Genomic DNA, 12,884 nt, shown 5'->3' on the forward strand with positions numbered 1-12,884 from the left:
CTTCTCAGGTAATCAAGGCAGCTGCTGACATGGACAGAGAGAGAGTGCTGAAGAAGTCCATTGAAATGAAATTCCTCACTGGCTATGAAATCAAGGTATGGAGCAGAAGGGTCTGATTTTGGTGTTGGCCACAAATAAGGTAATTGCAGGTCTGTGAACTTCCCCAGACTTCTTGATGTGGTAAAAGTGTCAGTCCAAAAGCCCTTTTGATAAGCATGAGAGAGGAGGGTAAAAAAGATTTTGGCTTTTGCTCTCACTTCCTTTTGGGAGCAGGAAAAGTAATGAAGACACAGCTAGCCCCAAAACCACTGTCCTCCTTTCTCTCCCCGTGCAAGACCCTGCACCTGATGACAATTCCTGAAGTTTCATGACTGGGAAGACATGAAATATAGGAAAGTGTCCAGTCACTTTGATTTTGTATTTTCAAAAGGATTTGGTTATTTTTTCTGGAAGCTGTTAAAGGGAAATAGATTTTCTCACATACTCCTTCCCACTGTGCACTTGTGCAAATGTGTTAGTACCAGCACGCTGTATGACTGGGGAGATGCTCTGTTGTATGACTGGGAAGTTGTTGTATGACTGGGAAGATGCTCTTCTGGAAGGTTTAGTTGCTCAAACTGAATGAACTAAATGTTCCTCAGTTTTGCTGAGGGCTGGAGGTTCCCTTTGTCGTGGACAGAGCTGTTTCTCCTGAGCTGCTGCTGTTAGCACTGGCATTTCTTTTCCTCCTTGGTGGTTGTCATGACTGGTGATGTTGCTTATCCCTCTTTCCTTTTGGCCAGGAAATGGAAGATGCCCACTTAAATGCTGTCCTCATCCTGGGAGAGGCTTTTGCATCTAAGGAGCCTTTTGATTTTGGCAACCAAAGCACCACAGAAAAGATCCATGGTTTAATCCCAATCATGCTGAAGCATCGGCTCATCCCCCCGCCAGAGGAGACCTACTCTCTCCATCGGAAGATGGGCGGCTCTTTCCTGATCTGCACCAAACTGAAGGCCAAAATTCCTTGCAAAGACATGTTCCAAGAGGCATACAGCAAATACTGGAGCAGGAGGGGCAAGAAGCCAGAGGAGTAGAAAAGAAGGAACTTGTCTTGTCCTGAGGGCCCGGTTCAGCTGAGCCTTGCAGAGAGCGTTCTAAGCCTCCCCTGCGTTGCTCCCCAGCTCTCCATCCTCTTGAGATGCAGCAGCCCCGTGCCCTGGAAGCCAATGGTGCATTCCACGAGGACAAAGCTGCTCTTTCCTGCTGTGTCTGTCCTGCCAGCACAGCCCACAGCTTGCAGGAAACTCTTGAGTGCTTCTGTGCTGCTTCAAGGCACCAGCTGACAACCTTGAATGCATTTGTAACATTGTGATGGTGGCTGCATATTGAGAGGGTTTTATAACGAGTAGGGGAAGGAGGATGGGAGCAGAATTTAATACTGAAACCTATTTGTAATTGTCCACAAATTGTTTTTTAAAAACCTTCCCTCTTTTAAGCTGAGGTGGAATTCAAATAGTTTTCATACTGTGAATTTAGAGAATGAAATACCAAGGTGTTCCCTACCACAGACACATCCAGCACCTCCCCCACGTTTTTGTAAGTCAAGTGGTGGCAGTCTGAGAAGCCTCCTGGATTCTATTGACATTGATTTAATGCAAGGGGCGTGTGTGTACGTTGAAGTTTGATGCTTTCTGCCTCTTTCTGGCTTGCAAGCTAAACATAGGAAATATTTTAAAAGTCTGAGAATTGAATGCCAGTCTCTTTTAAACACACACACACATGCACACTCTCACAACCCATCTCAGTTCTGGGAGTCAAACACGTAATCAGCAGAGCTAGATCTGAGCACTAGTGGGATTCTGCACTGTCTGGTAGGTATCAGCTTTCCTGAGGGCGAGTTAGATAAGCTACAACTCTGACACCCACTGCTTGCTGGACTCCTGACTAAAACCCTCCTCTGTGTGTTTCCCTGTGAGGCAGAACTTGCAGCAAAGCCAACAACTCTCCTGCCTCTGGAGAGCAGCTGCAGATCCAGCTGAAATGTCACAGAGCTCAAACCAGACGCACAGTTTTAACCTCTGGGAGTCAAGCTAGGAAATTGACTTTTGTAGGTTTTTGTACAAAGCCTGAACCTGTACGACTTCCCGATGTCAATAAACAAGTGCTTGTGCGGTGGGCCCCCTGCTTGTGGCTGTGTCATCTTCTGGTGTGGGAGTGGACACTCAGGTGAGCAGTGTCCTGTTCTGGGGGATAAACAGCAGCTCAGCAGAGGCTGAGGTCTGTTCATGCCATGCAAATCCCTGGTAATTTACCTGTTTTTTAATCTTCCCTTGTTTTAATCACTCTGTTAGCAGCCTCCTGAACACAAGTCTCTCTGCCTTTCCTCCACTGGTGAAGGAGAGGCTGGTGGAGCTGAGGCTTCCCTGGTGCTCATGAGGCAGGTGTCCTTGTCTGGCAAGTGCCAGGTATTTATTTACCAGCAGGCTCAGCTGGTCCTACTCATTTAACAGAGCCCAGGAAGGCCCAGGTTGCCTGATCTTACACTCCAGCATGTGTGAAATCCTGACAGCTGACACTTCAGAGGGAGAGAACAGGTAAGTGAACAAATGGTCTCTCTAAGGGGGGACCTCTCAGAAACAGGAAAACAGGTTATGGTATTATCTTTATTCCAAAGCCATAAACATATAAGCCACTTCATTTAAGACTTTATAGAACAAGATGCAGTGCAGTTCAGTTCAAAATCCCAGTCAGATTATTTTTAACCTTTTGAGAAGAATTAACTCTGCTGTTCAATGAAGCTTTGCATCAAGCAGTTTATCAGTGTACAAAGTTACAGTAACCTTCCTTGTTTTGAGTTCTGATAGACATTGTTATTCTCCTTTGAATCTAGACCTTGCAGCTGTAAAAACAGCAGAGTTGTTTGAGCAGTTAAATGCTTATGTTAAAGTTTAAAAAGCAAAGTATAAAAAGCTGACAAGAGAATTAGATGAGGTGAGCTTCAGAGCAATTTTCTGAAACTGAAGATTTAAGGGCAGCACATTCAGAGGACTTGAAAAGGTGGCAGAATGAACTGGAGCACTGCAGTTCACTTTTCACTTGTTCATGTCAGCCCAGATCTTGTGTATACCATGCTGGGGCAAGAGTGTTCAACTCCTGGCAAACATTCCCCTTCCCAAGAGGGTTTAGGAATGACATCCAGCTGAACAGTGGAGTTTGTTTTGCATTTGCAAGAGGCTAGCAATTTGCAGAAGCTGAGATGTTGCTTTATTAGGAGAGCTAATTAGAGCCTTCAGTCACTAATTCTCCTGACCTTTTGTGTATGCTCTGAAAGCATTAATAATGGCTGTAGCTTTGTCCAGAGAGGTTCGTGACAGGAGGAATTGCATGTCAGAGGAACAGCCCTGTAGAAAACGTGAGCTAGAAACTCTGGCTTCAAGTCAGAGAAGTTGTGACATTGTGCAGTGGGCAGGAACACTTGGTCCATGCCAGCCACTGCATTTGCTTGAACTGTGCTTGCAGGATTGAGGATGTGACTGTTTCTGTGCGGCAAGAAGCTTCCATGGTCTAGAAAAATCTCCTGTGAAAACATTTCTTCTTTGCACAGAACAGGCTGCAGATTAAAGCTGCCTCTCGAATGACAGTGATTTTCCATTCTAAAGGAACAAGATTCAGGCTACCTCTGGTAGCAGTGACTTTCCTGCCTTCTTTCTTTAGTCAGCCTGGCTGCTGCACCAAAACAGAAACTGCATGCTGAGGAGCTGAACAGGAGGTGAACATGCAGTTCAGTTTCTGCTTTTCTAATGCCCAAATCCCTGACTACAAGGCCCATTTCCCAAGACCTTCACAGCTGTGATGTGCAACTGGACCCCTGGGAAATCAGAAATAAAGCACTGATTGAAAAGTCAGCACAGGAACCAGGGTATGTCCCAGAGCTACAGCAGCTGCCTCAGTGGGATGAGCCATGGGCTTAAATCCACGTGAGCATTTTGACTGAAAGAGAGGGACAGGAGAAAGGCAGCCTAAGGCCTTGGAAGAAGTGGGAATCATGGTGCCTGGTCCTGGGAGGATCTGGAAATGAAAGAATGCCCAGGCTGGCAGTGTGGGATGAGTAACAGGCCAGTCCTGTATTCCTGCTGCAGGGGGGTCACTGAAGCAGGTAGCAAAGCCAGGACTTACCCCAGAATCACTGAGGCTGGAAAAGACCTCCAAGATCATCAGAACCAACCCTGAGCTCAGCACTGCCTTGTTCACCATTAAACCATGTCCTTAAGTGCCACATCCACACATCCTTTGAACACTCCCAGGGATGCTGACTACCCCACTTCCCTGCACAGCCTGTTCCCATATTTCACATGCTTTCATGAAGAATTTTTTCCTAACATCTAATCTAAATTTCCCCAGGCCCAGTCAGGACATTTCCAACATTACACCAAGAGGGGAATGAATGAAGAGGAAGATGTACCAAGGCACTGTGGGGTATGGGAAAAATTCCAGGCTGACTTGTGAGGAACAGGGGGGTGACAGGAAAGGGTCAGGGCACATCCAAAACTGCACATTTTCTGAGATGGACTCACATATTCTGAAATGTACTTAAAAGTGCATCGAGGCCAATGTGATGCTGGTAGCTCAGAACCAACTAACAATCCAGGCTCTAACACAGCTGAAATATTGGATGTGTAACTACAAATGAAGGAGGAACACCAAAACCACTGACTACAACTACATAACCACCTGTTTCTTAGGTCAGCACAGCACAGCTGACCCAAGAAAAAGGACAGGAAAACTGCAGTGCAATATAGCAAAGTATCCAGTCACTTTGATTTTGTATTTTCAAAAGGATCTGGTTATTTTTTCTGGAAGCTGTTAAAGGGAAATCGATTTTCTCACATGCTTCTTTTCTTCCCACTGTGCACTTGTGCAAATGTGTTAGAACCAGCATGTTGTATCTTCAAGAGCACCATCATTCCCCTTTCCATTTCCTCCTCAAAGCTTAATGGGGGGAGGTGGGAAAAAAGACAGAACATCTCCATTTCTAACAGTTCCCTGTTTTATTGCAGTACATCAAAGTAGGTTAATATTAAGTGTGTTACCAACATAAAATATTGGTGGTAAGTCATTTTTACATTGTTGACTGTTCCACCTTAAATATTTCTGTGCAAAAGAATCTACATCATTGTTCTGTAGCAGAGAATTTCTTACAATGTCCCCTACAACATTGAGGGCATTAAACAAAAGAGTGAGAAGAGGCAAAAAGCAGAATTTTTCCCCCACACGCACACTTGTCAGCTTTTATACTCTAAAACAAAAAAGTGATTACATCTATGCCATGCAAAACTGTACAATAATATTACAATGAAAAACCTAAAAAACATATTTTAAAAATAAATGATATGAAACTGTCATACATAAAAAGGCAGGTATAGCAACACTGGTTTGTTTGTGGATTTCTTCCCTGTAGATGACTGTCTCAAATGGAGAATGAAAATAGGTTGTACTGAGCTGCAGCTGGAATGAGAGGAGCTGGAATTCAGACTGGAAAGCCTGCAGCAGAGCGGCCTCTGGGGGTGTTTATCAAACAAACTGTGAACACAAAGTGCACAGAAGGGTGCTCACACTTTGTGTTAGTGCAGAAAAGCTGTCCCATTTCCTCCATGGAACGGGCTCGTGGTCACAAAAGAACCCACAGCAGGAATTGCCATGTGCCTCTTTGATTCTCAGACTAAGGCTCAGGAGCTGGGGGTACTTGCACTGCACTAAGTTTTACCCTTAATGCGTTCATAAAACAGAAAAGAAAACCTTTTTCCACCCAAGAGCATGTTTGTCCTGTCATTCAGGCTCTGGCCATGCAATACAACACAGGGCCAGAATCTGTTGCTGTGTTAATAATCCAACTGTTCTGTTTGGAAGGGTTGACACACTGTGAACCAGTTAGGTGCAGTAAAACTACATTTCTATAAATAAACTATGCTTTTTGGACTATTTTGGTATGGCAAGACCCTTAACTTCCCTCTGCCATGTACCTGAGAATAACACACCTGGGTTGTAATTTATCAGAATCAAATCAAAGAGAGAACATTCCTGACTCAGTTTTGAAACTCATTTAAATGGGCAAAATGCACATTCGTAACAAGCCACAGCAATTAATGGAGGGGAAAAGAAGCAACTACTTCACCACAGTCTCAGGAATGTTTTTTTGAAACCACCAGCTGTCTTCTACAGGCCAAAGGCAAGAGAGAAGAGAGTACTGTAGCCCTGCTTTTGGGTTTGTGAAATGTGGGAGGAAGCCACATACCTGTGTGTGCACACGTGCAGGGGAAACCTATTTACCAAACCTATTCCATCCTATAACCTGGAATCCTCAGTACCTGCCTGAATCTGGTCAGATCCTTGCTGCCATCAAAAGAGAGGAAAAAAAAAAAAAAAAGGGGCAAAACCCCAACAACCCATCTGTTCAAGCACTGTCAAAAATGCAAACAAACACCTTCAGTCTCAGCCAAAAGGCAAAAACCCAGCTAGAAACACGTCCTGTGTACAGAGGACATGTGCCACACTCAGGAATTCAGGGGGAGGGTTTCAGCTCCCAGAACAAAATGCAGCCCTCGACCTGTGAAGTTGAAGCAGTGCTACAGTGCAAAGGGGCAAACATCAAACCTCAGGAGACAACTGCCTTGGAGATACCAGTCAAGAGTCTTACAGTTCAAATGACCAAGTTACTTTTCCTAGCCCAATGAGTCTTTAGAAAGCTCAGCTACAGTATGCATACCAACAAAAAGAGATGAGTGTGCTTTCAAATTGAGTCTGTAACCAAATGGTCCCCAAATATATAAAACTATTTAAGCCCTAGGACAATTTTTCTCTTTTCAAATAAGTGATGTGGTCATTTGCTTTTCAACTGAGAGAACAGTTGCTGTTTCTCTTCTGAACAGACACATATAAAAATGCAGAGGACCAAACTAGTGATTAAATAAATCCTAGAGAAGACTGCTGAAGCTTGGACATTGTAGTGTACAAACAGTGTAGGCCTGTGGAGCTCTCATCCTCTGAGCTTAGTGTTGGAACACAGCTGACCTATGCTCTGCCTGAAAATGCCAGGGGTTGGTATCAATAGATTGCAGGCACTGGAACAGAGCAAACACAGGGGTTTACTCAATTTAATGTTTGCTAAGTGGTGGCTCTTCAGGTTCCATTTTCAGATAGAGCTCTAGCACAGCTGCAGAAAAATAAAGTCCATGGAAAACAACCCTGTGACCCTCTCTCAGGGGACTGCCATGCAGGCTGCTCTGTCTTTAATGACTACTGTTTAAATGCCTTCTCTCAACATCAAAATAAGATTATTATTTAAATACAACATACAGTAAATACAAAACTAGTCTGCAAAGGCTTTGAAAAGTGTGTGGACATGCTTCACCAAAACAAGGGAATTGTGGGGAAAAAGCAGTGGCTATACTTGAAGCAATATGCAGCCTTTAAAAAGAAGCTGATGTGGAATTTCAGTAATGCCAATAACGCCCTGCCTATCTGTCCCTCAGAAATACATTGACTTTTCTGGGAGTAATTACTTTGAGATGCTTTGCTGTTTGCTAAAGCTTTTAATTTCAAATGCCAGGCTTGCAAAAGTAGTAGGTTTGAAGTGAAAACAAACAACACGACCAGCTTGCTACTCTGAAATACCCAAATAGGAGAGAGACAGGCTTTTGATATGATGGTTTCTATAATAATTTCTTGAATTCCTGTCCCAAAATAACACTGAATGAACTTAAACTTGGATAAGCCTCTTGATTCAGAGTGAAAGAGAAATCTTACCTAGGAGACCCAGCACGATTAAATGGATTAGATGATCTGTGTCTTGTTCCCTATGTCACATTTAGATCATGCCTGGAAATTACTGTACATGGTTTGAACTTATCTACAACTTCTATTAGGGAAGACAGAGACTGCAAAACTCCAAACACCTCTGTGTGGGTGAAATTCTACATAACTGCTGACTGCAAGAACACAGAATGGTTTAATGAGAGCCATAACAAGTTTCCAAAACCCACAAACCCCAATATTCTAAATACAAAAAGCCCTTATGTGTTTGAGTATGGCCATAACATGAAGTCAGCAACAACACTACTGGGAAGAGAGGCTCATCCCAAATGAAAAGCACAATCTGCCTTGCTAACTAAAGAGAAGAGACATCTTCCTCTTACCACACATCTGCTATCAGTTTTTCATTTATTCTGCCGACTGGGTGACCACTTCAGCTTTTTATTTATTTTTCCAGCTTCAGCAGGCTCTGCCTTCCACTGCAATACTTCCTGCCCTCCAACCTGCCCTGCTTTTGGAACCAAACAGCAGGTGAGCACATAGAAACTAACAACTGCAAATTGCACAAACCCAGAGCACAGGTAGGGGGCAGAGGAAAACCAACCTTGCCAGTGCAGCAGTTGTGGGTCACCAGGCATCTCTGACTACCACAGTGTGAACAGTGTGAGGTCAGTCTTCAAGGTTCTTTGATGCTACAGTGACAGCAAAGCCAGCCAGGGCCAGCTTTGGGCTAAGGGCACTCGTTTGGCTGATGTGTATTAGCAACCAGTATTTGGTAATGACAGTAAGAGTTTGCTGCTTAGGGATGGTCAAGGAGGTGTGGAAGACTGCTCCCTTCTGAGTTAAACCTGCTCAAAGGCTGACCCAGGGAAACAGTTTTCCTGCTGAATCCAGCTGCACAGAGCTCCCTTGCTGCCTGAAGGACCTCTCCTGTAGCTGCTGCAAGGCTCCAGCTCACAGGTGGCACGCACGGAGCCAGGGCAGCCTGTGGCTGTTGGGACAGGGCCTTGCTGCCAACTGTTGTCATTTCTGAAAAGGATGGGGACTATGAGGAAAACAGGAATCACAGCTTCAGTTCTGCTACTGAAGGCCAGAAGGAGAGAAGTGCTGTGAGAGCACTGCGGGGGCTGTCCCGGCAGTGCCGTGAGCACGCGGAATCTCTGTCCTGCCGGAGGTTTTAGCCAGGCCTCCGAGTCCGGAAATCACCGAGCATGAAAACAGGGACAACACAAATCTTAAATTAAAGGCTCTCTTAAATAAGCATCCATCTTCTGCTGCATACACAATGCTTTTTTTCTTTGAATATATACATACGTATTTTACTCTAACATCTGCGTATTTATTTAAACTCTGTACTGTAGTAAAATATGCATCATTTTAATCAATAAGGATTTGCTGGCGACAATCAGATTGACATTCAAACGTGGTGGCTGAAAGCTTTTATGTGCCTCTGACATACTGATCATTCCCCATGGAGGGGAAGGGGTCTCTGTGCTACTTTTGTACAGTACAATGAGCTACTGTATGAAAACAAAATCCCTCTGAATTTTCTCTTGTTGACACTGGTCTGGTCTACTTACGCTACCTTTTGGGAAGTGGAAGGGGAGTGGGATAAATATGTCTTTAAAAATGAAGCAGCTGTAACCACAAAAATGAAACCAATACTAATACAAATCTACAGCATCTGATATTTACCAACACCCTAGCTTTGCTCATTTGCTGCTGTCAGGTCTGGGGAGGTGAGGCAATGCTGAACGGTGCTGAAGGCGACCAGCTTTTACCTTCCTCTGTACCCCACTCCCGGATCCTTTTCCGACAGGGAATGGGGAGGGTTAGGAGGATGAAGGTGAGAACTGGAGCAAGTGAAGGGGACAGCCATGGGGACAGCAAGCTGATGTGATGCCAAATCTGAATGCTGAAGCAGTTCATGAGTCCCAACTCACGTGGTCAGAGCTCTCCAGGGAGAGGCTCTTGGTCTTGTGAGGAGAAACCGGGCTGGGAGGGCTGCTGAGGTTGGAGCTGTTCGATGCTGTCGAGTGTCTTGGAGAGTCAGAGTCCTGCAGCCCAGAGACACAAGAACACCAGTAAGTAACAGGACAGCAACCCTGGGGCTCACTGAGAGTGTCTCAGCAACACTGGCTGGATTCAAAGGCCTCTGCAGATTTTGCTTGTGTCCAAAAATACTGAGGGATCTTTTTTGCTCAGGATTTCCAAGGAGACCTGAGATTAAGTGGTCAGGTCACTCTGCTTTCAGCAGGCATAAGTGATACTGACATCAGGACAGAGCACCAGGGGGATTCTGGCAGTCTGTGTGTCACCAAGGGCTGCTTGGCCAGCAGAGTGTGCAGCTTCAGGCCAGCAGAGTGTAAAGCTACAACAGCTCCTGCATTTTTACAGATAATGATGGAGATGCTCTTGCACTAAAATGAGAAATCTTTGTGGCTTCATCACAGCTCCCTCTTCTATGTCAGCCCCAGGGTATCAGTTCAAACATCCTATCGAGTTACTTGGATCTTCCAGAGCACAGAAGAATGCAACTCTGACCCTGAATTTGGGCTGACAGCTGCCTTTCAGCTTCCACCGGCAGGATATCTCCAGTACCATGAAAAGCCTGTGTGATCTCTTATTTTCACACTCCTTGGTAAGAAAATGGGTTGGGGAAGTTTTGCAGGCCAGCTTCATATTGAACCCTCCTATGTAAAACATTCTTGGCTGGAGGGACTGAGTTTAGCACTGAGCAGAATTTCAGTCCTATCATAATGACAGTCTCAACTGCACAGAATAGAAATTATTAAATCCATTTCCTTCTCCAAGTGAAATTATAATTCTTAAATTACCTTGTTAACTTCTGAGTACAAAGTGTCTCCTGTGAAGTGGTTGCCAAGATAGCTTATGAATCTTTGCACATAAAGGCCAAAACGGATACCAGCACTTCAAGCTGTGATATGCCACGATCAAGCTGTTACTCTACTGGGCCAGTATCTGGGGGAGCCTCGTTACCCACACATCCCCAGCTAAGGAATGCAGAGAGCTTTTTCAGCATCTTAAATACCAGCACCAGAGCTGACACTTTGACCAAAGCCTTTTGAAATACAGCAAATCCATCTCTCCACCAACCCCCAGACTTGTAGCCAGCCCCATGAGAGGATTGAGGTGCCTCACCTTTATCCACACCTGTAAGGTTTCTCCTCCTGCTGCAGCCACTCACCTCTCGCTCGTAGTCCCTTGTGGGAGCATCACTGCCCTGGTCCAGCCCTCCTGAGGACAGGGACCCGTCTGAGGGTGATGCCATGGGCTGGCGCTTCGCTCCGTAGCTCCCTCCCGAGAATTCCCTGCGCAAAGCGCTGCCGTTCTGCGCCGACGATCCTACAACACAGGGATCAAACTGTGTTACAGACAGGGAATCACAGGGTCACTGAATAGTGAGCTTGGAAGAGAACTCTAAGATCACTGAGTCCAACCATTGCCCTAACACCTCCACTAGACTAGAGCACCAAGTGCCATGTCCAGTCTTTTTTTAAACACATCCAGAGATGGCAATTCTACCAGCCCCCTGGGAACAACATTCCAGTACTTTATTATTCTTTTGGTGGAAATTTTTTTCCCAATATCCAACCTATACTGTCACAGACATATTTTATGAAGAATCCTTTTGCTGGGATTTTTTCTCCTGAGAAGCTGAGAGGCCTCAGAAATGAAATGTAAAGAATAACTGCTGCTGTGGAATGCAAGAGGTGCATCTTTGATTGGTCTCATGGGGTTGTTTCTAATTAATGGCCAATCACAGTCCAGCTGTCTCAGGCTCTCTGGTCAGTCACAAGATTTTATTATCATTCCATTCCTTTCTATTCCTTGCTAGCCTTCTAATGAAATAATTTCTTCTATTCCTTAGTATAGTTTTACTATATAATTTTCTTTTAAATATAATATATATATAATAACATAATAAATTAGCCTTCTGAAACATGGAGTCAAGATTCTCATCTCTTCCCTCGTCCTGGGACCCCTGCAAACACCACTACACTACACCTTCCCTGACAACCTTCCCCACTCAACACACCAGGAACTTGTTCAGCTGTTTCTCTGGCTAGTTCTGTTCTCCTGTCCCAAGGTGCCAAACTCACGGCTTGCAGGCTGCGTGGGCTTTTATCTTGGCTGCTGCAGTTCTTGTGGGTTGTCCAGTCAGAGAGTCCCTTGGACATCTTACACTTGTCAGTGTAAGAACCCTTTACCCATCATCCTTGTGTTGGAACCCAACACATTCCTTTGGCTGCCCTGGAGGACTCAAGACCCTGGCAAGGGGCTCACAGACCTTGGCATGGAGTCACAGACACCTGTGCCTTTGATCTTAGTCCATGAAAACAATTACCAACTTTGTGTGAAGATTTACAAGCCACAAGAGTTTGAGTAGAATGAGAGTTAATTTGTCACAGGGTGAAAAAGTAGAATGTTGGGGTTTTTAGAATGGGGGTTCAAGAGGCAAAATCTGGGTGTGACCAGTCTTTCTTCTTCTTCTTGCCCTCCATCTTCTGCTGTGATGGTGACACTTTTGGATTGGTTTAGAGTAGAGACAGATTGTCTAACATAGGTGATAGGTATTGGAAAATTATTGTAAATTAAGTACACTTAGTTCTTAGTATAAAAACTGCCCCGAGGGCAGTCAGTGTGCCACGAACCAAGCTGCCAGACAGACCTCAGTGGGTCAGAGAAAGAACGTGTTACATAAGAGAAAATAAACAACCTTGAAACCCAGAGCCGAGGAATCTCGACTTCTTCGGTCGCAGGGCAGGGAAAAAAGACTCTTTAATACCTTGGGAGCCATTCCAGCAACACAAAACATGAGAACCATGTTCCCAGCAAAGGTGACAGTTGTAGAAACAGCTGTGGTGGCTGCCTAGTTCCACTGGCCTCTTTCAATGCAATGCCACTCTTCCATTCCAGCAGCAGTTCTCTACTCCTTTATCTTTGCAATAGTGGCAAGAGAGGTATCAAGAGCTACACACAGCTCAGCAACAAAATTAATAACCATGGAGCTTGTGAACAACTTGTCATTGATTTAAAACACTTGAGCAGGAGCAAAGCAGTCCCAGGGC

At 44.8% G+C, this 12,884-nt stretch overlaps 2 protein-coding genes across 4 annotated transcripts in view; one reads left to right on the top strand and one right to left on the bottom strand.

The window, feature by feature from the left end:
• The window catches only part of COQ8A (coenzyme Q8A), a 42,470-nt gene extending 40,309 nt beyond the window's left edge, over positions 1 to 2,161 (top strand). Inside the window, exons 14-15 of the mRNA XM_050971953.1 lie at positions 9 to 95; positions 783 to 2,161. Of these exons, the coding sequence (XP_050827910.1) occupies positions 9 to 95; positions 783 to 1,076 (381 nt within the window). The 3' untranslated portion in view covers positions 1,077 to 2,161. The remainder of the gene's footprint in view (positions 1 to 8; positions 96 to 782) is intronic.
• Positions 2,162 to 9,147: 6,986 nt separating this feature from the next.
• The window catches only part of CDC42BPA (CDC42 binding protein kinase alpha), a 180,328-nt gene continuing 176,591 nt past the window's right edge, over positions 9,148 to 12,884 (bottom strand). For all 3 annotated transcript variants that reach the window (XM_050971951.1, XM_050971952.1, XM_009096149.4), the window contains 2 exons: positions 11,000 to 11,157; positions 9,148 to 9,848 (listed from right to left, as the gene is read on the bottom strand). In XM_050971951.1, coding sequence (XP_050827908.1) covers positions 9,717 to 9,848; positions 11,000 to 11,157 — 290 coding nt within the window. In that variant the 3' untranslated portion in view covers positions 9,148 to 9,716. The remainder of the gene's footprint in view (positions 9,849 to 10,999; positions 11,158 to 12,884) is intronic.

The sequence above is a fragment of the Serinus canaria genome, chromosome 3 (genome assembly GCF_022539315.1).
Source record: "Serinus canaria isolate serCan28SL12 chromosome 3, serCan2020, whole genome shotgun sequence".
Taxonomy (NCBI): Eukaryota; Metazoa; Chordata; class Aves; order Passeriformes; family Fringillidae; genus Serinus; species Serinus canaria.